Source organism: Epargyreus clarus, unplaced genomic scaffold, assembly GCF_041222505.1.
Source record: "Epargyreus clarus isolate Ecla_fem2 unplaced genomic scaffold, WU_Ecla_fem_2.2 ptg000014l, whole genome shotgun sequence".
Classification (NCBI taxonomy): domain Eukaryota; kingdom Metazoa; phylum Arthropoda; class Insecta; order Lepidoptera; family Hesperiidae; genus Epargyreus; species Epargyreus clarus.
Genome location: NW_027332222.1, coordinates 9722035 through 9749480, shown reverse-complemented (window position 1 = coordinate 9749480; position 27446 = coordinate 9722035). Strand labels below are relative to the sequence as shown.

The 27446-nt window shown below is 35.9% G+C and overlaps 2 protein-coding genes across 3 annotated transcripts in view; one reads left to right on the top strand and one right to left on the bottom strand.

Annotated features, from left to right (window-relative positions):
- Positions 1-10527, bottom strand: part of raw (NDT-like domain-containing protein raw) — a 61421-nt gene extending 50894 nt beyond the window's left edge. The window contains exons 1-2 of the mRNA XM_073080019.1: positions 10206-10527; positions 6736-7079 (exon numbers count right to left, since the gene is read on the bottom strand). Coding sequence (XP_072936120.1) covers positions 6736-6806 — 71 coding nt within the window. The 5' untranslated portion in view covers positions 6807-7079; positions 10206-10527. The remainder of the gene's footprint in view (positions 1-6735; positions 7080-10205) is intronic.
- Positions 10528-10787: 260 nt separating this feature from the next.
- On the top strand, positions 10788-27425 carry Fbl6 (F-box and leucine-rich repeat protein 6). Of its 2 annotated transcripts, none has more exons than XM_073080010.1 (10): positions 10788-12303; positions 17898-18105; positions 18409-18565; positions 18987-19147; positions 19876-20042; positions 20503-20643; positions 21078-21242; positions 21722-21947; positions 22733-22889; positions 23199-27425. In XM_073080010.1, exons 1-10 carry the CDS (start codon positions 11479-11481, stop codon positions 25072-25074), a joined length of 4083 nt encoding a protein of 1360 aa, XP_072936111.1. In that variant the 5' UTR covers positions 10788-11478; the 3' UTR covers positions 25075-27425. The 2 variants fall into 2 exon arrangements, with proteins under 2 accessions (XP_072936111.1, XP_072936110.1); XM_073080009.1 differs by having other exon boundaries at positions 17892-18105.
- Positions 27426-27446: the final 21 nt, after the last annotated feature.

Sequence of the window (27446 nt, the reverse complement as noted above, 5' to 3'; positions counted from 1 at the left end):
GACAATCAATCATGCCAACAATAACACACATAACATACTCGTTAATGCCACAAAATAAAATCCATTTACGATATTGGTACATAACGAGCTTGTTATTTATAGTGTAGTCAATTTTACACGGGGTACGTCCCATGTGCCAGAGATGGCAAAGCAACATTGTTTAACGTTTTAGGAAGCGCAAATTAATCAATAGTTCATAATTACATTATTAACGTAGACAGTGAAGGAATTAATGGATCGTTATTATGGCACTTTTAATTAATTTTCAATTAGTAACTTGGTAAAATGTAAATTTATATTAGCTTTTGATATGTAGATTACTTTAAACTATGACTCCAGTTACTGGTTTTTTCATGTTTTATGTTTTCATGTTAAAACTATTTAAATTTAAACCCTTGTAAAGATTGTTTGGAATTCCTTACATACAATGTTAATTATAATACTCGATCGTAAACTTGAGATAAATGCCTCAAACATTGACCATAACTCTCAAGAAGATTAAGTGGCAATGCCAACGGCACCAAATGCAACTGATACTGCTAAGGTATCTAAGTTTACAGGTGAAAATGAATGCCTCCTTGACGGGCAATATGTTGTTTTAAATCTAGTAATTTATCCGCTGTGAAAGTTAAAATACCATACGAGTAATAAGACGGCTTTATAAGTAAAACATGAAGGTAACCTGTTTAAATCACATCTGGAAGAAGGCAAGAAATTGCAGCATTCTGACAATTTGTCTTATTTCTGCTGTTTAATAGTTAAAATGTCATACGAGTAGTAAGACGACTATATGAATAATCAGAAACAGGTAACCTGTTTAAATCACATCTGGAAGAAGGTAGGAAATTGCAGCATTCTAACAAGCATTCTCCTTTCTACTTTTTGTCATAGTTATTTATCTCTCGTTCTCAACGAACAAGCTCATCGATCGTTTCATTGCAAGTCAAAGAACTTCTTTTGTGATTCTTATTAAGTTTACATGTTTTGCATTTCATACAACAATTTGGGTTTAGAATAATATTTTAAGACTTGGTAAGCATACGATTATATGTGAAGCTAAATGTAACAATACATAAATTATATATTATATAGCGCAGAGATGGACGCCAAAAGACGCTGTTGTTCTGTCTATAGTTTGTTTTAAAGTCGATACAAAGTGTTACCATTCGCAATTTAAATTTTTATCTCGCGAGCTTTTACTATGAAAATAATAAAATCGTAATCCAAGGCCATAAACAACATTCGTAATTTCAATCCATCAACACGCCGCGTGAGGGAGAGGCACATCTCCGAACAATGACCAAAATAAAGTTGATAGCGGGGAGCTTGCGCGATATTTTGGCAAGTCGGCCAGTGCGTGTCGCGGCTCGATGATGCCATCGCCGTGGAGGATCGTGACGTCACCGCGCATTTTCCAAACGTGGCCGCCAGACGAAAATAGTCCCGCCCCGCCGCAGGCCCCTCGCACCGTCACCGACAAATTTAGCGACCCGACCGACGCGGAACGACCAGCCGCCAGCCGCTGCGCTGCCTTCGTCTTCGTAACACAACTTTGACAGCCGCCGACTTGCATTTCCCCGACTTTAAACACAGATTATACTATCTAGATCATAAACACATAGTAACAGATCATAAAAAACCGAAGCAGCCAAATGCGCTTTCGGCTCTACGCCAAGATCTACTTTGACCTCCGGGTGATTTGGTTAAATTTTGCAATTTTACAAGCTTGTGGGAACATTAATCGCGCAAAATCACGTCTTGTAGAAAAAACAAAAACATGTTTTATTTGTTACCAAATTAGATTCACAAGGAGTGTCATGCTCGTGCTATATGACATCATTTCTGTCTAATATAGTCATGCTATTAAAATCATTTTAGTTGAAAAGCTTTTAAGTTAGATACTGACTCTAGATGACCATTACCCAAGTGCGGGACATAACATAATAATTGTTTCATGCTGGTTATTTGCCACATTATATTCATACCTTAAAATAATATGTTAGTCATTCGTTGTTACAATTAAATAATTCTTCCTGTTATACCGAACAAAATTATAATGTATATTGCCAGGTTTTTGTATAATATTGTATTTAACAATATGCTATGAAAATTTTAAAATATCAAAAAATCAGGGACTTTCGGGACAGATTTTTACGTTTTGAGGGACAAGAACTTTTAACACTAATTTTTTTTAACATCTAAGTGGCCCATCCAAAAATCAATAATTGGTTAAAAATATGATCGTTGTACACTATTAAAAATATTTTAGTACATTGTTTTTGTTTCTTGTTTTAGATTATTTATTGAAGTAGCCAACAGGCTGCTGCTAGTCCTGAGAACAGTGCGAACTCTCTCTCTAAGGTCTCCTTTACCACACCCTTCAAACAAGAGCAACACTTAGCACTCCTATTTGTAAACAGAATTTCAAACCAAACCAAACCAAACCAAACCAAAGATATATGTCTCGAGGCTTACCTCGAGACATATATCTTTGGCTCTATTTTTCCTTAAACAGGTGGTAGAACCCTTTGTGGTTTGAAATTCTGATTACAAATAGGAGATTCCGAACAAAAACGTACAAGACGGATCTATGTTCATCCGCAATACAGTAGTATATGCTACTAGTGTTTTAATGTCTCTCCTCTCGTCCGAAAAGTTTAATCTTAGAAATGATCTGCTTGTCCTTGACGCCTGACACGGACGGTCTGTTGCACCAGGTGTTTTACGATGCACGTATACAATGACGGAGCCACTTTGTACCAGCGCCGTGCGCTTAAATCTTCGGAAAGGAAGCCATTCATTTCCATATTCTTAGATATTGTCTTTGTTACTTTGATTTGTAGTTTATTATTATGCTAAGATTACCATAGGATGTGGTTTTGTTCAGAAACGTCTAAGTGGTTACATTATATACGTAATGGTCATATAATTCTGCTCATGTTGGGAAATTTGTTGTGCCTACAATCATTTGTCTTTAGATGATATCTGAATAAACAGAACCTGTCTAAAATGTACACCTAAATTTCATCGTAGACTGAGCTATGAAGATCATTCTTTTAATACGGGGATTTTGGTATGATTTTATAAGACGGTGGAGTTTAGTTCAACTAATGCATCTCTACGATTCTAAAATACATCAGCCATAAGAACATATTGTTCTTTCAACGGGGATAAAAGGCCTGTAAAGGTAGTACAGACAAAGAGCTGGATGGCGCAGTTTTAGTTATAGGGTTCCTCTATATAGGGGTGGAACAGTATTAGCAATACCAGTATCGTCAATTATCTGATATGTAAGGTCGTATGCCTGATAGATAGTGCCCAACCAAAACTTACGCTTCTGCAACTTTCAGGCAAAAAAAAAAAACACCTTCCGCAAAAGCTTTAGCGTCGGCCAAAATGAACCGAAGGTTTTGTTGTAGCCGAAGGTTTCTAGCAAACGCTAGATTTTATAGATGGTGATGAAAACACGTGAAGGCACATGCACACTGTGTTGGCTCGCCCCGCTAATTGTGTTGTAATATTTACTTTATTTTGAAATGTTATCATTTTGGGCAAAATGCAAGATAATTTTAATCATCTCTAGAAGTAGTTTTAGTTGAGTCAATATAAACCTTTGTTTTAAAATTAGGTAAAATAATTTTATTATTCACTTGAAGCCAACCTGCTTAAAAATAATTTCTTAGGCCTTTAACCTTTGGTCGGCCAAAGGCTTCGGTAGTGCAAGTTATTTAAATCTTACTTTTAAAAGCCAAAAAGTAGATATTTAAAAAGTGATAATGATAAATGAAAGGTGATAAAATTTGTCGACGATGTATAAATTTTTAATCTTTTTACATTTTGAGTCATTCATTTCTCATGTATGATATTATTCGGGTCTATGAATTTACGGGCTATAATATATTATTATGTATATTAATGATTTTAAATTAACTATGAATAATCGTTTCTATGAAAACTATTTATCTCTAAACAGAAAAACGCAGACTTATAGCAGAATCGCAATTTATGATAATTTCGTTGTACAACGGATGTTAAGCCTGATAAGGAAACGAACGAGTCATTTTTAACTTTTGATTCGAAATCTGCTATAATAACAATGTATCTATTCTCCATTTTCAAGGTTTCAAATTTCTAAATTAAATTACAAGTCATTAGAAGTTTTTAGCACGATTTGTGGTTTCAGGGCCGATTTTGAAGGCCCGGAGACCCTGCGCGACGAAGGAGTGGAGGCCCCTAAATATTTTCCAAATAAAAGTAACAGTCTTTGGAAGTATTGTCAGTAAAAAAGCAAAAACAGACTACAGTAATACCTCGGACTTACACGATTGGTGGGACCGAGTGATAACCGCGTAAGTCGAATTCACTCATTCGTATGGTATGATTTCGAAAGTATTGACTTCGCGCAACAAATACAAGTGTTTACATGAATAATTGTAGGGTTAGTAAGCTTATTTTTTATAATCGGGACTTGCGGGACACTCAAACCCTAAGCTCAAACCGTATGAGAATCAACGAGATTTGAAAATCGCGTAACTCCGAATTCGCGTAAGTCGGGGTAGCGTAAGTCGGGGTATTACTGTATTTGGAATTTAGAGAAAACTTAAATGTTGAACTCTTGTGGAAGAAGCCCTGTGTGTCCTCCTCCTAATCCGTTAATTAGGTCGGATCTAATATTATCTAGGGTTAATTAAAGGTGCCTATGTGTGGGGGTCGCTAACCATCAGGTGGACTGGACGACCGTTTGCTACTTCTATTTTATTAAAAGAAATGTCACTGAGTATGAGTATAATAATAATATATGTAGTCACAAAAGTCTTAAGAACACCATAAAATGCAATATGCATGACATAATAGACGCCTAAATTCAATTAAGTGTTTACACAGGGATCAACACGTGCAGCAACAATTTAGAGCTTGGCGGCCAGTTGCACAAGCGTGTACATTTTGCAATGTGCTCGACAGCCAGTAACGAGGACGAGTGTAGTGATAAGATAGCGGCGCGGAGGCGAACTATCGCTATGTTTCTGTGTTTAGGACAGTCAGCGTTTACGAAAGCGTCTTGCGCGATCATTCATTGCTGAAAACGCGCGCGACATTCAATCGGTTCCGAGAAATCCGCCCGTGTTTCCTGGAAGCGCTACTATTGACGCTCACATGCACAAACTGTTAGCGTACGTACGGCACACCGCCATTCCGCCCACGGCCCTGATAACAGGCAGCCGTGACGAGACGTATCGGTACTCTCATTAACCGACTCGTATTGCGTGCCCGGCTCGACTTACACCTAATGAAACAATTTGCAATGCGAGTTATGATGATGCAGTCAACGAAGCCAAATAAAGAAGCCGTCCAAACAACAGCCACTTGATCACATCTACGCATAGCGCACGCTAACCGATTATCAACTAATTTAGCGTCGAGATTTGCTTTTATGTTCCTACGTAGAGTATGCTGCGCATAATTTAGTGTCGACTGAGTAAGCGAACTAACAAGCAGCAACCTAGAAAACTGCTATGCATATAATACTTTTAGACATTTCTTCCTTACATCTATTCCGTACGTAATCTTATAATAGTTTTAATAAGTGGCGAAGGAGTGTGATGTGTGGATGAGGTGTGTGAGAAAATTAAATATCAATTAGAAAGAGCACCTATTTATAAGCAAGAACTAAATAACAAATGGGTCAAGTGACGTTTCTCACCTCACAAGAGCCGTGTTACAAAGTACCTACATACCTTAAACGTAAACGGAATGAGTGCATAAGTAGTAAATGAGAGGAAGAACTTGTTATTGATAGAGCTCCCAATGAGGAAGGGCCCAATAGATTGATCGCGGTTCGGGGTCAGTACCAGATGCCAACGGTCAATAATGATGATTCGACATGTGAACTAATGCGCAATAAATATCAATTTACTATCCTTAGTGGCCAAGATATTTTAATAGCCTACGTAACTACTGGCATTAACGATCGATTTTATATACTTACCTACTGTTTTCGAGCGATTTCCATTTTATTGACAGCATGAGCAAAGTGGAAATAAAATCGAATTACCAAATTTCCATTTTAAACTAATCGTCGCAATACATGGCAATGAGTACTTATTCATCTCCTGAAGGATTAATAGTTATCTTTTATAGATTTCAAGTTCAAGAACTAAATTCAGGTTACGTTAAAGATTTTGAAATATTATGTACCTAATGTTAGACCTTTTGCACACTGCCTTCACCACATCGATTTCTTATCATAGTACGTTACCAGTTAACACTAACCAGATTCGCGAAAGTTATCGGGGACAATTTGTTACAATCTTTCAAACAAATCGAAGTTAAAATGAACAGATTTAAGGTAATATTTCTTTTTTAGAAGACTGTATACAAATAAAATGTATTCGTATATTTTTGAAGATTTTCCAAAAAATATTATTAAATATGTGTTTAAGATTACTTACTAAGTATTGATTATAAAACTTCTTCTTCTAAGGACTTTTCATTAACAATTAAATATAAAACGCCCTTTATTCATCCTCAATGTCATGCAAAATATACATGGAAGTCTGTTTTAGTCTACATTTAAGATAAAGTGACTACTATTATTTACTATTATATAGGTTAATTAGTTGTCTATCCAATGTTACATAAAAAATCGATCCATACAACGATGCCAAAAGAGTACTTAGTAGTCATTAAAATACCGGGCAGTTTTTAAATAAATTGTGAAAAGGGAAATGAACTCACTTGGTCAGGCTGGAAGCAGTGTCGAAAGGGGCGGCGGCGTCGGCCCGGCGCTCCGCAGCCGCGTCCACCATGCCTCTGCATCACCGCGACGGGCATCACTCGCGCCGCGCCACCTCGCCACCTCGCCCGTGATCTCACCACCACCACTACACCGTGCACGACACTAACACTACCACGCACCTACATCACACTACCCCCAACCTACCACCGACGACGGACACCCGATAGCTTAACTGCGGTTGATATACGATACCCGTGTCGGGTGCCAGTTCACGGTAATGTACCTATTGCGCGAGACGATTGTCCGTGATTAGTCGGTCCTATCGTGATATTGGATTCGATATCTGTAACAAATTAAAATATTTTTAATCGGGGTTTTTATTCATATGTGTTTATTTACTGCGTCAGATAAAAAAATAGAAAGTATTTGAAAGATTTAGATCAAGAGTTACATGAAGTACGACTACAACCAACTGGGGTAATACGACATAAACTTATGAATAACTATGTATAGTTTTTGTGCCAAGACCTGAACCTGCATTAACACGAGCAGTTACAATTACTGATCGATGTGTACCAAGAAACACTAGGCATATACTATTAGAGCTCTCTCAAACTACAGACTTTATCGGCGATAGTTTGATCGGATTGTGTTGCTAGCGCGCACTAGGCAAGAAAACCAGTCGGATGCCGATCTTGAGGGATTTCTAAAATGGAAATACATAATATTGTCCAGAAGTAGGCCGACTAAATAATGCACACGTGTGTGTCTGTGTCTGTGACAAAAGGGCAATACAGATTTTGGAATCAGTCGATAGTTTTCCGATAGAAAGATAGACTCTAGCGTGAATCGTGCAGCCCATCAAACTTTTTACTAACAGAAACCAAATCTTTGTAATGAGCGCAATTGCATCTTTTACATACAGATTGATAGCCCGACGAAGATCTTAGTTTGCGGTAGCCCTAACTCATAATAGAGCCAACCGAATCGCGTAATTTGTCACAAATTTCAGACCTGACCTTAAAGAAAAGGACGTAGAAGATCGACAAACGCAATTATCCGTACTTATCGAACCTGCGATCTACTGTTATTTTCGGGTCTGAGTTTCATGAAAATTAGTTTTCGTCGCCAACAAGTCTGACTCATAATGTAAAGATGAATAGGCTAGAAAGGATTATTTGTACCTCAAATAAAGTGTCATGAATAGTTAGTTACATTTGGATAAGCTTCGATATATAATCATAAATGTGAAAATTACGATTTTGTATTAAATGAATAATCTTTACTTTAATCATACATAATGTAATCGGGGTGCTTATAATCATGTTGAAGTCAACATTACATTTTTTAAATCTACTGGTATATTTACTTTTTATGATCACCTCAAAACTAGGTTCTGTTCTGAAAGCATCAATATAAAAGCAGCAGAGCCCGATGTATATATAAATGTTACGGTGTAACATTGTAAAGTGCGGCAAATATAATATACTTTTGCCGCCATTTACAATCACACACATGAATAGTGCTGTAGCGTAAAGAATTTGTCGCCGTCTGCTGGAATATATCGGCAGTAAAAAAGGAATTTGATGGTCTCTTTCATAAGATGACGAAAATAGATTTTCCAATATGAAAAACATATATTAGTTACATTAATCGTGAGCGACAAACCAATTACCTGCAACTGCCTTTAATTTTGCCACCCCTCAATTTGCCATTACTACTACTACTGCCGTTTTGTCAAGAGGGGTCCAAAAGGCTAAAAAATATTCCCCTGTTCTAGAAGAATTTGTTTTTGTCTATCGCATCTATGTTAAGGGCGACATCTGAACACCCTCAATAATATTTTTTTATTGATATTTTTTACTTTACTATGACACTATCAACTTAGTACTTTAAACGCTAGGGCTATTGTCAAGGAGACAATATTAAGTAATGTTTCAAGCAAAACCATTTAACATGTGAACTACAAGTACCTACTCCAACTTACATTCAATAGTTTTCACCTGATTCAATTGATATAGATATTTTATATTCTGTCATCAGAATATACCTATGTAAATTTTAAAATGTTTTATTTTCAATATTCCCTTTTAAAACAATAGCGTACACACATATTGAGTTCAGAAATGTTACCTACAATATTTTTGAGTGTTTACACAGTTGGCTGTATACAAATTATTACATAAAATTATATATCTCTGAAGAGTTATACTAGCTAATAATGGAAATACAATTAAATCTGTTCGGTAAATATAGACGTTGATTAGAATACTCAAATGCATAGATATTTCCAAAAGCATGTGTATACACATTAAAATAATATAGATGTTATATATGAGTTTTAAATACTTTGAAAGTCCCTTAACAGGAGCTTCATAGTATAATAAATAAAATAAAATAAAATAAAATAAAAGCTTCATAGTATAAACTACTTCTAAATAACTTGTTCTGCTCATCAAAAACTAGTCATATCGAACATTTTTTATCTATTGAAGGACATTACTGGTGAATCAATGTTTATTTCAATACTAATTTGTTAAATGTTAACATTGACTATTACACTTGTCTTATTATTTCATGACAAGGATTGACTGGGCATAGTATGTACTGTACTATACACCAAGCATTTAGGTCCATTCACTACATCTAACACACAAATAAATGTTAATTTCAATATTTATCTACTTATGTTAAAAAAGATCCTGAACAAACATCCTGCCTATAAATTCAATACTTATCTAAATCATAAAAACTTATATAAGTACTTAGGCTTTATAAGTACTACATTAGTAATGAAAAAAATTGAGAGAATGTGAACATGTAATTTTAATTTGTATATTCTTTAATGCTTACTATGAAATACTTATACTGACAATAAAATGAGAAAATTTATGTTCATAGATCATAAGTTAACAATGGATATGATGACACTATATTACAGTATTAATAATAAGCAATAACAACATTAATTGCAAGCAATAAAGAGAAATGGTTTCAAGTTTCTAGTGTACCTACATTTTTAGGATTGGGATACCTGTCAGATATCTCATGTAGGTATTTATAGTTTTAAGTATTGGAGTATTGTTACTTATTATTAGGACTTTTATTTTTATATGATATCATTAAAAGATAAAATAAATTATTTTAATATAATACTGAAATTGTCCAAATTACAACTGTTATTTCTGTTACGTTACTGAATAAACAACATTATTTCTCAAATAGTTTTAAAGAAAATGGGGTGAGCTGGGTTAGAAATAGGTAAAGTTAAGTAAAGTCTAAGTGAGGGTAGGCTGGAAATAATTTATAACGTTCAAATAACTAAAATATTTCCAATAACTACGCACAAAGTGTCGACAAACTTGCTATCGTACTAATCATGGCATTGGAGAGTTTAACACTTCATACAGTACCTACTTACAATAATATGAGATCATCGATACAGCAAATAAATTTAAATATGACTCACCCGTTTATGTACTAGCTACAGAAAGACCGTGTAGGTTATCATTATCACACACAATACATACAACATATACACGTCATAGCACACATTTCAATTCTATTCAATCAATGGAACTTCGGGAACGTAATGATATTAACATATTGCTAAAGCTCAACCAGAAGGACATTCTTCTAAGCGAGTCCGCCAAGATTTACATAAAAGCAAAACGTATAAATAATCTTCGCTTCTACGGGAAGGGGGGAAAGAGAAACAACAAAAATATACTCTTGTTCCTATTTTCTTTAGACTATTGGATTTCTGTATTCAGTAAATTATGCATGCATGTGCTGCCATCTCTGGGTAGTGTGGTAAAGTTAAAGAACTCTATAGTGCTGCAAAAGAAAACATTCGCAGTTCACTCATTGTGTATTATTTATGCTCTTCGTGGTTGGTGAAACTCTTTCATACATTACAGTTGACCAATCCACGACACTGTGGGATTATATATACCATCATTCGATTGGTCAAAATATTAGGGTTACCACTTATGTCGTTTATGTTGATTTGACATTTTTCATTGACACTATTGTTATACTTGTAAAGACGTGATTGTTATCTTATTTATATTATATTATTTTTAAGGAAATATAATAACATAATTTTCGTCATAAAAATCTCAGATCCCTTATAAAACTTTCACTGCAGTTAATTTTATCTTTTTTTTGTCGAGTCAAAATTATAATCTGCTGTTGTCTAAAGACGTCGCGTCAAAGATAATACGCTTAAACGATGAACAACCCAAGAACAACCTTTGTGACAATGTCTGCATCTGTTGACTAAAATTTGAAACCTAATAAGCTTTTAACAAGGTCAACAGTTTTCATCAACTCTAAGTCGACAAAAATAATTAAGAAACAGTACATACAGGAAAAGGTAGTGCGTTCAATCTGTCTTTGCTAAAGATACAAGTGCAAGTGTCCGCGAAAATGATCTGTACTTTGTTTTTCGCAATCACAACGTTACATGAACATGGATGACCTAAAATGCGAATACGTAAAGAAAAAAAGATGCTTTGGATCGTCACTAGGAGTGCGAATCGACAAATGTAATAATGATTAGTACATTAACCATCGACAATCAAACGTAATCGTAGTATCGTAAGACGGTCTGTGAATCCCTCAGCATCAAAAGTGAAAATGTGATGTGTCAAACCGATTGTTTACCTCGCGGCGGACAGGTGACGGTGAGCGGAGCGGTTTGTAGAAGTGGTTCTTGAGGGCGGCGGGAGGCGGGCGGTATGTCGGGCCGTTCGAGTCCCGCGAACGGTGGCTACGAGGGTGCGGAGCCTGCGATGAGGCTTAAGGTCCGCAAGGATCTCTTCCCCGAGGTTCGCCTGCCCAAGATTGCCCCGGTCGCCTCCGACTCTGACACCGTCCCGGAGGATGTCGAGGACATCTCCTGCGTCAAACTCGAAACAGATTTCGAGCAGAGCATCGACGAGATCGCCAAGCAAAAGCTGAAAGGGGCCAACGGGGCACTGCCGTCGCTGAAGCGGTCTCGCCACAAGAAACACAAGCAGCACTCGAGGCGGGATGAGCGCGCCACGGCCAACGGATGTCTTCCGCCAGATAGGAAGAAGAAAAAACGATCCCTACGTGAGTACCGCACCCGAAGCCCCCCCGTGAACAGTGTAGTGCCGCCGCAAGTGAAAGGTGGGAAAAACTTGAACTTAGTGAGTAGTAGTGAGTGTCAAGAAGAAGAGGAAGAGATGGAGGAAGCCGAGGCGGAGGAAAGTGAAAGTTCAGACGACGAAGTGCTCCATCGTGTGCGCAGTGTAAAGTTACCGTTTATTAAAGCACCACGACAGAGTGGCAAGCCTTACAGCCATGAACTTAGTCAATTATCTTCAAAAAAGAGTAAATCAAAGAACTCCCACAAATCACAAAGGACTCACATAGTGATACCGTGTAGTGGGAAACCTCGGTCTATGTTGGACATTTGTAGTTCGCGTAGCAAAAAGAAATCTAAGAAGTATGGGTGTACACCCACATATCGGAGTCAAATAGTGGACACAAGCACCAAATTAAAGATTAAGATAAGAAGAACAAGCGTTAAGGAAACTGTGAGTAAACACTTTTTTATTTTATTCTTCATAAACATTGCGGGTGGCATGCTTACATAGTTGCATTTTTTACAATATTTTTTATAAACAACCAATTTGCTACTTGTAATACATCAATCAACATATGTTTAAAGTAATTATATGAATTAAAGGATTCAATTTAAGAAGCAGTACAATTCATACTCTCGAACATTTACACTTGTAAAAGAAAGACCAGAGATAGTTAAAAAGTTGCCTTCATTTATTTATCTCAATTATATTATACATTAAAGTAACCATATCATAATCAATTTTATATATGAAAAATTGTATAAAACATAGAGAAAAACCATAACTACTATTAATACAGTGAGAAATTTAAAAAAAATCTTTAAAAATGATAATTCCATGTTTTAGAAATATTTACATCTCATTGAAAATAACATCACTATACATTTGGAAAAGTTTTAAATTTCAAAGTAATTGAATTTTTTATAAGAGAATCCACCTCCATGTTTACAAAAGAGAAAGTTGTAAACAATTCATTGATAAATCAAGAGAATGCTTCAACTTTGCTTGTTAACCTAAATTAATAATTTGTTATCACACATTTTTCATATCAGAAAGACAAAACCAGTAATATTATGGTTAATTTTAAATATCTATCTATTGCCTATCATTATGTGGAGTTTTATACTAGGCATGTACAATAACACTTAAAAAAGGTACATATATGAGTAAATATTCCACAAAAATCTGGTATCTTCTGATATTACAATTAATTTATGACAGTCACCATAAAAGTAGGTTTTTTTGCATAATATTAAAATAAATGTTAATAATCTTAACACTTTTAATGTTGAAGTATGTCAATGAGTAGTGTTTGAAATCACAGGTGGGCATTTCTATTCTATTTGTCTGATTTGACCACATGAATAAATTTCTTAAAACATATAGATACTCTTTACATAGTAGTACTTGTTATGATTAATAAAAGGATGATGATGCCTATAAAAAGTTACTTTCAAATATAATTTTAGATAATGGTGTGTCCAAACAGGATCCTAATAATATTTTTGTAATCTTTTTCATAATAATTAAAGATTAATTTGTTTATGTACACATAAATAATTTAACCGGAGGACTTATAAGTAATCATTATGGCAAAAGTGCTGTTTTTCTTTTAAAAAATCCTAACTGACATGATTAGAGAATTGTTAATAGTTGATAAATGTATACTTTAACTTTCATAATATGATTTAAAATAAAATAAAATTACACAAATTATATGTCATATAAAATATCAACAAATTAAAATAGATTTATTTTAATAATTGGATATATATGACATATAAGCCAATACATACTTGTTGAGCATACAGTAAATTATTATAGATGAAGTATTAATACTATACTTCTTCTTGTTATGAAGATACCTATGTTTGGTGGAAGACTTCAATGATCTCAATTAATGAACAGAGAGAGAGAGTACATTAATATAGGAAGTTATTTTATTTACTTTATTAATGCAAGTTGAATTAATTATTATTCGACTTGAGTTGATTAAATTAATGCATTGAATCTTTAATTTAATGTATATTATTTAAATTTGATCAATTATCAAGACACTTATACTACATAAACTACATGAATATATATATAATAAAAAAATATAACTAGATAAATATACTCTACATGTAATGTTATATATATACTATATATAGGTATTGCAATCCCAAATCTATACATATATAAGATTCTTTCTTGAAGTGAAATACGATCTGGCAACTGGTATGATAGCTTATCTGAGACCTTCACAAAAATGCACATCATAATTACATCTGTATGACATTATTCCTTAGAGATACTTACACATTGTAGGTCTCAGCTGACATGTTTTATAGTTAATTCAAAAAAATCCCACTTTTATTTTTTTGTGTTGTTGGCAAAAGAACATTGCTAACAAATCTATGTAGAATGTTAACACTCACTTTTCTTAGTAAGTACAAATAATTAAAAGCTTGAGCCTTTAAATGTTTGTATATTTATCAATAATTTTCTGTATCCATATATAATAATTGGGTTATGGGGGCATCATATTGCCTTATAATATCCTGTATGGATTTCATCAAATTGGTTCATCTGTGCAAATCAAACACAAAACTCTCAAGGGTTTAATAGATTAAAAACCGTTACTCGTCCAAAATAAAAATAAAGAATACATGATACTTAGTTCCAGCCTATGTAACATTACAAAATTACAATTAATTTAATTGTTTTACATGTATTATATATAATTATTAGACCATGAACATAACATAACGTAGCTATTAATAACTCATAAATTAATTTTATGACTTATCACAGCCAATAACAGCCAACAAATTAATCCCATATTTATTTATTGTCACTTAATTAATTCAGAAGTTTAATACTAGGATGAATATTTAAACTAATTGTGACACCAAATTCCGATAAACTTAGTAAGAAAGATAGCACTTAGTGCATTGATAAGACAGTTGTGTGGCCATCAATTAGTGCATACAAATATTGCAATAATACAAGGGGGAATAAACCTTACTCAATTATGTATTACCCTCCCATTATGTAAATGTCTATAATTTGGGTATAATTTATGCAAGTTATTAAAATTGAAGTCAAAATAACAATAACAGGTGTACTAACTGCATATGAAAGTAAATAGGGTACTTATAACAAAAAAAAATGTTGTCTATCCATGTATTTGTTCTATGGCCAGACTCCAAAATGGCCAGACCAGTTTTCATAAGACTTTGATGACAGTCACATAATGAGTTATAAAGAGTTACTCACCGAACTTTTATTTTTGAAAAAACACACTATCACATACATTTACACTATTATATGTGGGTGAAACCATGGGGCACAGTTTGTATCAAAAACTTAAATGGACTAACACAAAACATTATAACATTTTTCCCTACTTTGTATCAAAGGATTTTTTTTTTGTTTTGTTTAATAACTAGTGACAGGCATTCTTGTCAATCAATAAAAAAATTGAAAAGTGATAAATAAAAAGCTAATACAAAAAAATTAAGGCCAATTCTGCATAAACATACAATTTTCTCTTGTATTTGTCAACCAATATTATTTTTTGTTAAGAACATTGAAGATATTTAATTATCAGTTAAAAATTCTTCTTCTTCCCATATGATAGAAATGGGCGAACCGGCGAAATCTAGTTACCCTTATTTTTCACACATGTATAAATAGTTCATTCCACATTATTCTATTGTATGATAACTAAGTGTAGTGTAGTGTAGTGTATGTAAAGTTCTTTCAGCTGTCGACATCAAATAATTAACCTGTTTTATATTCATTAGCCTGAAATATTACATTTGCCTGTTTTGGTCTATTCTAGTGTATCATTAGGTAGTTATGTATAGACAAATTTGAAGTTTTAACAGGATTTGAAAAAGTATGTAAATATTGATGTTTCATACCATTTTACATGCATAAGTAATATAGTGGGTAGTATCCTACACGCTGTTATAATGCACTTCACTGTATATATAGTAAAGACCCAACCCAAATGTCTTTACTATATAAATATGGTAAATAGATATTAAGGGATTTAAATTTAAAAAACTTGTTTATATAACATACATTTACCTACAAACATACATAACATATGTTCACATACCTAAATAATATTTCCAAAATGGATATTAGCTTACATGAGCCATCTTAAATGAAACTCTAATACCCTGAAAAAAATGTATTTTACATTTTAACTTGTCTGTTTGAGATAATCTTAGAAACAATTTTTTTTCTTACAAGTAATAGTAACTACAAATATTAAAACAACCAAATCTAGATTTATATTATTTCAGAAGACAAGTACCTATGTTCAGCTCTGCCTAAGTGCACCCAGTGTACTGTTTTAATTTAGAGACATATAGAGACTCTACATAGTCAAGGCTTAAATTATCTTACTCTTAATTTATGTCCTGTAAAATATACAAACAATTAGACATTGCTCATTTTTTGATTTGATTTTCGACTTCGGCCATTTCCAGTATTAATCAATATTCAAGACAGACTAACAAATAATAGAAATAAATTAAAAATTAGTCAAGTGCGAATCGAACATGTAAAGTTGTGATTGTATAATATTACCCTTTGATGAGTAAAATATATACTTATCAAATATACTACTACCCTTTTTGTTCTGTATATTTACTAAAATATTTTTGGTTGTTTAGTGTGGGATTTCACTATTATTTGTTGTTTTACCGCAAGTATTTACGATACCGTGTTATCTAGTACAAAAAATATTAGAGTATGCCTGTTTCTTTACCATAGTTTACGACTTTTATTATTTTATATACCAAAATATTTTATGTCATTTTAAAGCCCTTTAAAGTTTAAACGTGGGATAGATGGGCAGATAATGTAGACTTATTAATAAAATGCGAAATAATACAGAAAATGTCAGCTTATTTTGAAATTATATATTATGCTGTAATTGTACATAAATGTACATCTAGCTTTTAATATTCTTAAGAATACTTTGGGTCTTACATTATGTTAAAATACAGTAAGTTATACTAATAATACTGGCCAATTTTTGTTTCAAATAGTCTATCAAATTCAAATATTTTAAATCTATTTAGTTGATAATATTTAATATGACTATTCATTCATCAATACTGTCTGTACATATTGTTAGCATTGATTGGACTATAGATTTGATCATTTACATTGTTTATAAATTCTAAGTACACAATTTAGTAAACTTTGCACTACGAAACTCGGAAATCTACGCAAACCCTGACGTCTAAAATAGAGTCCTAAGAAAGCAAGAGAATATTACACTTTGAACAGCTTATAAAGATGCCTTATAGCGAAACAACTATATTTTGTCCCAGACGCTACGAATACGTAACATTTTAAAAGTGCAAGAATGAAACTTATTTGGTCTCTGATACTGATAGTATAAAGCGTTATACCGTACGTTACGAATACACTTTCACTATGCGTAGGAACCATACATGCGACGCGATTCATGAACGAGATTCTCATCCGAATATCTCAATATCACTTGATTTAGTATTTACTTACTGTAGTCACTTACCCATTTATTTGTTCTTATTTCTTACAGTAATAAGATTTAGCTAAAAGCTTTGATAAAAAATATTAATTAGGATTTTTTACAAATTTATTTATCAGGTCGTGATGGTAAATTAATATTCTTTGTGATCTAAATTCTTTCATACGATTCTGATCCTGCACTTAAATGACTAAAAGTTGCGTGACTTGTGTGTTGAATTTGTATATGAAAGCCAATATAACTAAAATTAACAGAAATATCATTTATAAAACCACAACATATTTCTCCGTGGTTCGACAGCGGCGCTGACTTATAAATGCATTGGTCATGTTACTGTATTCTGGTTTGAAGCATGTTATAAGGCATTATTTGAACCACCTAGTTATGAGATGTAGCGACAAATTGGAAATGGCTTCGATAGAACTCCCGTCCTGTGGGATTGATTACAAAAGTACATTTTACACTACAACAGGTCCTGGTGGTCGTGTTACTCTAATTAAAAGAAAAATGTATCAAGTTGCAGGTTACACCAACGCCCACGTCCATTGCGGATATCGGGCAGCGAAAGTCGAAGAAGAAGCGGGCGGCTTCGCCCGTGCCCAGCGTGAGCTCCGGCGAGGAGTACGACCCCTCGTGGGGCGACACCCCGGCGGCCATCAGCGTCGCCGCGCCCAAGCCGCGGAACACACGGCCTAACAAAACTCGCAAATCTAACAAATCCAAAACTAAAGGTATACCGACACTAATGAATTATATATTATTCAGGTTAATGTTTTTCAATAAACGATCTCTAATGATTTGATGATAAATGATAAATTTGCTTCTTCATTAACAAAGTTACTAATAATTTATCATTTTATCATGTTCTAGTAAAAGCTACTTAAAGTTCTCTTCAAAGGAATTAGATATAAATTAAAGATTATTAGTTCTTTTAAGAACATTGCCATTGTTTCGTATTATTTTTATTTATTATGAATAATCCCCATTTTTTCGCTAATTAAATTGTACTAGTAAAGTATTTCTTTATTTTTCAGATAAAAATGAAAAGACTGAAAGAAGTAGGAATAGCAATGCGGAAAACAAAGGTTCTGGGCCGCAAAGTCCATGGGCGCATTCGATACCTGAAGAGATTCTTGTAAAAATATTTGACTATGTTGTTACGGCTAGTGGTACCTTGCCTTCTGTTATAAGGTAAATATTTATATCGAAATAAAGTAAATAATTTAATGTTATTAATAAAATTCTCGATGTTACGCTCACAGCTATAAAAATAAAATATTTGGTTGATTTTCTTGACTGTCTTGTTTATAATTGGAAACAGACAAAATACCTTTTGATTGTGTTTAATTTTTCACGTTATAAAAGTAATAATTCCATGTCTTGTTAAGTGATTATTGCAGTCCATGTACCAAAAATGTGACCAGAATGATCGAAAACCCGTCTGGACTTTCAGAACACCTTACGCCCGTTATTACTAAATGATAACTAATCTGTGCACTGTTTTGTCCCTATCAAATATCGAAAGACCATATCTGCCTACTAGAAAGTTTGAAAGTTCCACTTTATTACTATTCTTTAATGAGTTACGATATAATTGTATTGTTTATTTCAGATTGGGTAGAGTATGCAAATTATGGCACACTGTAAGTTGTAGGTCCGAGTTGTGGAGGAATGTAGATCTTGCACAATACACAATTGAAAAATGCAAAACCGACTACAAACTGGTCTGGCTCCTCGAAAATCGTTTGTCGCAGTGCCAGTCTTTAAATATCGGTAAGCCATTACTTTGTACTTCAATAATTACCTTCTCATTAAAAACGCATTACCATTACATATGCGAAATCGCCTAACACTATAATGGAAAAGTATTTTGCGCACATAATATATACCTATTGAATGCAATGCGATTGTTAATGTGTCAATAAATTAATTATAAATTATTCTATTGAAAGAAAAGATTCTATGATTTTTTTTTAGTAACAGTTACTTTAAAAAAAAACTTAAAATGGAAAAAGAAGCAATGATTAATAAAAATAAGAACATGCAATAAACAAAATTCACCCAAATTCCAATTGGGTGTTGAATTTCTCAAACGCTGGCGACATTACTTCCAGGTTAATATCTAAGCCAATCTGATGACTTAGACAATACCTACCCTTCGGTTACTGGTGAACTCTTACTACTTGGATAAATGCTTAAAAGTTCTGAAGAAAAGAATCTGACATAGATTCCAAAGTTTATTTAATAAAGTGCAAAACAAAAAGCATGATAAGCTTTCACAGCTTAAATTTACTTATGAAATCATGTAGTTATTTTATCTACTATCACAGACATTTGTATTTTACTATTTCCGCGTTATCTGATTATAAAAAAATACGTTGTACATTTTAATTTACAATCTTTATTACCATCCACGACGCAGGGAGTCCTACTAAGTTTAGAAACCGTTATTCAAATTTGAAATAAAACACAGTTTTGATGTTATGTATTGACGTTTGCAGCTCAATGGAAAGTGTGCAATGTGACGTGGGTGCTGGCGTGCCTAGTGGACTACTGCCCGGGGCTGGTGGAGCTGAGCGTGGCCGGCTGGAGCCGCATCACGCCCGAGCAGCTGTTCGACCTCGTGCAGGGGCTGCCTAAATTGCAACGACTAGATCTCTCTCTCACGGTGAGATATTACTTTTTCCCCTTCTAAAATTATCTACTATAGTACTACAACTAATTGATAAACCTCAGTGAGATATTATTATTTAAAATTTTATCTATTCCTTCAAAATTCTATTTCTGCCTTATTGCAGCAAAATAGTTATGTTGGGTTGGGTTAGGAAGTTGCACTAACGTCTATGTATCTAAACAAGCTGTTTTAATGTAATCCTTCCGAGTATATGTATGTTTGATTAACTCGAAGTAGCAGAAGTCCTACCTTAAAATTCAGTTTGTATATGGCAATATTTCTACACAGGCTGCAGCTACTGGACATCAAATAACATGAAAATGAACTGTATACCCATTTTCTGTTTAGATCATATATCTTTTAAGTATAGAAGCACTGTAGGCTATTTTATCTCTAGGTGAAAATTTAAATAAAAGCACCGAAATTGTTATTGATTGAAGTCTTTGTCCGTCAGTCTGAAACGGGCGGTTCGAGTACGTGCTTGTCAGCGGCTTCGGTGGCCCGCGTGGCCGAGAACTTCGGCGAGCGGCTGACACACTTGACTCTCGCCAACAATAAATTCTCCGCTCTGCCCCAAATCCTAGCCTCCGTCGCGGTAAGTATGGTATCCTGAGTTGTTAACTAGGCTGCTATTTTTTATTATTATTTGGTGATTATTTTTAGTTTTATGTTAAAAACGTCTTCATACTAATAAAATGATGTCGGAAATTTAACATGCAAAGCGGCTAACCTAACCCCTTTGTGTTCGATTTTTAGCCTTTTCAGTGACAATGTAAATATTACTCTGACAATATTTATTCATTTACTACTACATAGAAAATTAGACTTAGGTCAACCTGAGTAGGGTTCTCACAATACTGGACAGATATGTAGATGAATCCGGGTTCGATCTCCAGCCAAGTAGACATAAAAGTGATGAATCTTTAAAGAATAAAAAAGAAAGATTGATTAATCAATATGTTTATTGTTTGAGTCTCTTTATTTGCGTCCTTGACATTTGAATACGATTCATTCATTGTATTTTTGTAGGCGAACTGTCCAAATCTCGAAGTGTTGGACATATCTGGCGCGATGGCGACGTCGCACCCGGCCGCCATACCGCTGGAGGCGCTGCAAAAAGGCTGCCCAAAGATGAGAGTGTTCAGAGCCGCCAATTCGCAACTGGTGCTCGCTTCGGCGACTACTTCACAACAGGTATGAAATTATAATTGTTAAATATTATTGTTGTTGGCGAAAATGAGCTTTGTTGGACTTTTCAAATATATTTCAAGTATAATGAGTATTATTAAATGAAATACATATAAATATTTCACATTGAAGCCTATCACATTACATACTATACTACACTATACTATACTATACTATTTAAAGGTTGTAGAATCCTTTGTGATTCGACTCCGGCGGCACGATCGCCACACCTATTTCTGCCTAATATCAGCAGTGTTAAGCGTTGCTGTGTTCCGTTTTAAAGGGTGTGGTAAGGGAGACATACTTTTCAGCTTCGTCCTCAAGGGTTGCGGCGCATCTGTGGCCGACTTCAGGTAGGAATATCTAATCCTATCTGGGGTTGATTACCGATGTCTAAGGGCGGCAGTAGCCATTTACCATCAGGTGGACTGCATGCTCGTCTGCTACTCCTATATTATATAAAAAAAACCATCTCTTGTGCGCAGATGGAGGCGGGCGGGTGGTCGATGCTGGAGGAGCTGTCGATAGCGGGCGAGGCGGCGGCGGAGCGCGCGGCGGTGGGCGAGTACCGGCTCGGCGACGAGGCGCTCGCGCGGCTGGTGCGCGCCGCCACGCGCCTGCGCCTGCTCGACCTGCGCGGCCTGCAGCGGCTCACCGACTCGGGGCTCGTGCGCGTGCCCGCTTGGGACCTCCAGCATCTGTTCCTCGGCGGTTAGTGAGATATTTTGAATTTCGTCCGTCTTTTTTTTTTGTTTACGAGGGGTAACCTTCAAAAGGTACGCGGTGCTGTGGGAGCGACGCAGGGTTGTGTGGGATTCTTACCGCACTAAAACCCCCGCGGTGGCCGTCCTCGGCGCTGCGCAGAGTGCTTCGGGATATCCAAAGGAACGCAACCGGAGTACTCTTAGCGCGTGTTCTGTCAGTCTCCGCCCAGGTGAGCTTGACGCTCGCCACACCGTCTGGTACGTACGACGGTATGCGACCACACAAACCGCTGTCCTTCCCGGGGTCGCTTGCTGGTCAGTTTGAGCTCCCACTCTTGCCGCCCGCAATCCCGGAAGCCCCTTTTAGTCGCCTCTTACGACAGGCAGAGGATACCGTAGCCCTATTCTGGCCCCGGTACTACAGGGACAAAACAGACTAGGGCCTAAACCTTCTCTCTGATCTCTCTGAGAGGATAGCCGTACCCAGTAGTGGGACAATAATAGGTTAACGACGACAATTATTCAGGCACGTTTATACTTACAGGAAATCGTTGCCGCATATTTGTTTATTTGAAAAGTGGTCACGCTAGTGATACGTTGACGCAACATGTCATCACTTTTATATATTTCTCCTTTATTGTAAACTAAAACAAAACAAGACAAATGATTCCTATCCAACCATCTTAACATAAACATAAAAGTAAACATCTTAAAGGCCAATAAAAATAATACTGACAACGAAATATCATTAAGCAAAGTCCACGGTATGTTAAACACGCGATGACGTTTTAGGTTGCAACGTGACCCGGCAGAAGAGCGCGTGCCTGGAGCTGATCTGCGAGAAGTGGTCGCACAGCCTGCTGGAGCTGGACCTGTCTTGGGCGTCCGCCGCGCGCGTGCTCGACGACGCCGTCTCCGCGCTCGCAGACTCGCCCACCAGCAAGCTCAGGTAATAACTCCACTACGACCATCACCACTCATGCACCTCCTCACACCTCACATCTCCACACACCATCATTGACACCGACACTCACCATCACGGCCACTATTATTGACAACGGTTGTCACAACCACCTCCTCATTGGCAACGGCCACTCTCCACCACCAATTGCCTTTGTAACCAAAACTACCTTATGATCAACGGCCAGTAACAACCACCACTAAAACCATCACCACCGCGTCCGCAATGGTCACAGTTATCACCAACAACCATGATCAAGACCATAAAAACTATAAAATACCTTATTCTGTATTACAGGATACTCAACTTATGCGGATCATCAGTATCTCTGGAACCCGTCAAAAAAGTACTACTAAAATGTCCACATATAGAATCTATAAATCTCAGCTCGTGCCGAGCTCTCCCACGGGGCATGAAGCGCCTCTACACTGGCAAGGAACTACAAGATCTTAAAGATAGTTTAGACCCACAGAAGGCGAAATCCAAAGAAAGCGATCAAGATAAAGAAAAGGAAAAGTCAACAAAAGTAGAGGCTGAAACAAAATCAAATGTTGACAAAGAGTCCCCAAAGAATGAAGTATCTGAGTCTTCTAGTACCAAAGAAGATATGAAGTCACCAGATAAGTCTTCCTTCCACATATTCCAAGAACCGAAAAGCATTTCTGAATTAACAAATGTGTCTGAAAAGCAAACATCCACTGGAACGGAAACGAAGACGTCGCCGTGTGGTAAAAGGCCCGATTTAATAACTGAACGACTTATTTCCGTATCGGAAATTAAACAGTTAAAGGGAGCGTCGACTCAAAACCTCTCAAGTCCTCTCGCACAATCGAAACCAGACTCCTCTTCCACTCCACGATCAGAATCCACGAAAAACGATCCGTTAGGCAGTCCCCACTTTAGCCCCGTCCAAAAACCAGATAGTCAAGTACCCAATAGTCCCGATGTTCAATTAGAGTCAATGAAAAGCAACCACTCTTGGAATTTAGGACAATTTAAAAGGACACCAACGCACAAATCTGAAGCCAGTCCGCTTAACAGATTAGATAGTCAAAGTAGGTTAAAACACGGTAGAGTTATAGAGCAATGCAGTCCGACTACTTCATTGGAAAACAAACCTAGTCCTGAGACAATAGGCATAAAGCCCGACATTAAAAATCCTAACAGTTGGAATTATGGGAGCTACAGCCCGATGCCTAGACAGGACAATCAGTTCTCGTCCCAAAGGAGTCCCTATTCAGCGCAACCGAGCCCGGCACAGCCGAGCCCATATTCCACCCAGCCTAGCCCCTACTCGACGCAACCTAGTCCCTATTCATCGCAACCTAGTCCCTACTCTGCACAGCCTAGTCCAGATACCAGCCAGATTGTCAAAACCGACCTTCAAAAGTCTGGCGCCTGGAACACCGGCAACTTTAGTCCGATGCCAAAGCAACACCCCCCGTTCTCACCCCATCCCTCCACGCACACTAGTCCCGATCCCGGCTTAGGAGTGAAAGGTGACGTAATAAGAAGCAACCCCAATAAAACGCCCGGACAGTACAGTCCAATGTCGAGGCAGGACCGCATGCACCACAGTCCCTACTCCCCGAGGCCCAGCGTGGAAAACTCTTACAACAACAAGAAGAGTCCGGGCGTGGCGCACAGCCCGCTCATGCGGCCCGACTGCCACCTGCCCAGCCCCGACGGCGGCCTCTCCTCCCGCTCACACCTCTCCGGCCGGACTCAGGACATGTACGGACGCACGGTTGCCAAAATTCCAGAAGTTATTCAGAACGTCGCCCCGCCCGAAATCCCGAGCTCGTGGGGATTCAACACGCTGAACACCGCCCCCACCTCCAGCATAGATTCTCTAGTTTGGGACGGACCGGCGTTCAACCCGGAGCCGCAGATGTCGCAGCGCGTCGATAACATTCCTCCGATACTGAACACTCCGCCGCCGCAACCTTGGAACGACCTGTCCCCGTTCGACAGCAACGTCCGAAGATCCAACGACATGAGTGATCCCTGGACCCTGGGCCAGTTCCGCGTGGAGCCACCCCATCAAGTGCACAACAATTTTGTGGAACAAAGTGTTAGTTACGACTCGCTGAGTGCCCACATGGGCCACCCGGCGCACGTGCTGCAGAGCTACCTGGACGACAGCTTCGCGGAGTCGTCGCGCGCGGACTGACGCGCGCTACACTCGATGAATCTTGCAGTGATACACGTACCGTGTCGATAGAATCTGATTGTACTTCGTCAATGAGGGTGACGGTGATGTAGTTGTATACTTGAACAATTATTGTTAGACATTGTACATAAGATTATCTAATTAGATTTAAGAGTAACAAAGCTAGGAATGCATTCAAATTATTTTGCAGCTCATAGATTTATGAGATATATGAGAAAGTTATATTAAGAAATAGAAAAAAAAAATCAGTCAAGTTAGAGATATTGTTTTATACTCATGCATTAGATCTTAGTCATTTTTGTTTCACATCTATCCATGATGAGGCCAAAATTTTTGAATCGGTTATCAAACAGGAGATTAAAATATTGAATGAATTTTAAATGGCAGAAAATAGAATACATGGAATACTTTTGCCTGCCTCAATTTTGACAGTTGATATGACATTCCTTTTTTAATAGTTTAGTCTCAGAAAAAAAAAATACTTGGCACATTGCAATTCAGCACACAAAACATTGCTAGAAGCTTTTAATGTCATTATTTTTCCATTGTTGACTTCGTATTAGGTTAACATTGTACAATAGTACAAGAATCCTGGTTGCAGAACCAACTTTTTATCGATACACATTTAGGATCGATCCAATCCCAACATAATTTACTTAATTTCGATAGGAGTATAGGAATCACTAAATAAACGTCGGTCTCTTCAATTTGACAGAATGATGTAGCAAAAACAGAAATTGATAGAAGCACTATGGACCGTAGTATAGGCACTAAATCTGCGCAGGTATTTCTTAGCTATTACTATAATTGGTTCTTCCAATCGACAAATACTTACAGTGTGCCAAAAGCCATAATAAGCTCCAAATGTATTGTTTTTATTCATTTTATTGCATTACACGTTACGCCCAATGTTACATGTAAATATTACATTATTATTTACAAGGTTAACATGTTTAATTTCTTTCGTCGCCAACTTGTCAACCTGCCTATCGGAGTTCACGAAAAAGATTGTTATCTAAATACACCGAATTGATGTGTTGGTCGGTCATTAATAAAAAATACATGATGATCAATTGTGTAATGTCGTTGTTGTGATGTGAAAAGCGAAAATACTAAACGTTGTTAATTAAAATTGTAATATTATACAAATTTAATGCAATAAAAAGGTGATGTAAACATGTGTTCCGTCAACAGAAATATTATCTACAGTTATGTATTTTATTATTATAACAAATAATAAAAGCAAAATGTATGTATACTTTTGTTGCAGATGATAGTTGTGAAGTATCGCCCGGTGTGAAACCTTTGTATGGGCCACATTTTATTACAGTTAGAAAAGCATTGCATAGAGATTTGTTGTATATAAAATTTTACGGAATATTTGTAAATTATTTTATAACAAGAAATCGTTACGGATATGAAGTACATTTTAGTGCTATGTTGTGTCATAAGAATCATAATTAAATGAAGTTGAAGCTGTTTTAGCTATTTGTGTGATAATTATAATTGCAGCATTTTTTTATATTCTTTTGTACCAATATTTTATATTCGTGTTTACAACCACCAAATAATTCGCTATCTTTGGTATTTGGTTTGTTTTAGTCTTATTTATAGGTAAAGGCGATGAGCGATCATTTCTACTAACAACCTTGATTCTCAGCAATGACAGCAGCTATTACATTTAAAAAAATAAACAATACTTGAAAGTCAAATGAAAATACTGTATTTTCAGTTAAGAAACCAGGAGGAAAGGTGACTTTCTATTTTTGTTTTAAAATAATTTAATTATTTATAAAGAAATATGAAAAATACTAAATTTCAGTTCATTGTAATAATACTGTAACATCAAGCGATAATACGCATCCATACAGTTTGTAAGTGGAAATGATCGCTATTTTTATTTAACGTTTCATAATTCAATTTAAAAATCAAAAATGAAATGACAAGTACAAAGTGCTTTGTAAAAAATATATATTACATTAGTACTTCGAGTTGTATTTAAAGAAACCCGTGAATTCACCAAATATTGTTTCCAATACCTACGTTAGCCTTATTGATTGCCTATCTTTAACTGAAGAGGATATTTTATAGTTTTATTAACTTATTACAAAATGAAAATTATTACTACACATAGAATGTATAGAATATAATATTAGGTAAATATTAATGTTAAATAATCGTGTACTATAGTATGTATAAAATAAAGTTGACTAATATCTGTAAGTTCTGTTATGTAGAGATTTTTGTTTGTAATATTGTTACACTACTGCGTGGACTTCTTACAAGTGGTCCAATTTTTATAATCTAACCAATAAAATATCGATGTGGTTGTATATTTACATTTCTTAAAATGTAATCTATTTATTAAACTT

What these genes read in the sequence shown, in the direction of transcription:
- Fbl6 (XM_073080009.1), top strand. Translation starts at nt 11,479, where the DNA reads ATGTCGGGCCGTTCGAGTCCCGCGAACGGTGGCTACGAGGGTGCGGAG. An exon ending in GAACAAGCGTTAAGGAAACT is followed by an intron (nt 12,304 to 17,891) that starts GTGAGTAAACAC and finishes AAATGTATCAAG; the next exon opens with TTGCAGGTTACACCAACGCC. An exon ending in CGGCGACTACTTCACAACAG is followed by an intron (nt 21,243 to 21,721) that starts GTATGAAATTAT and finishes TCTTGTGCGCAG; the next exon opens with ATGGAGGCGGGCGGGTGGTC.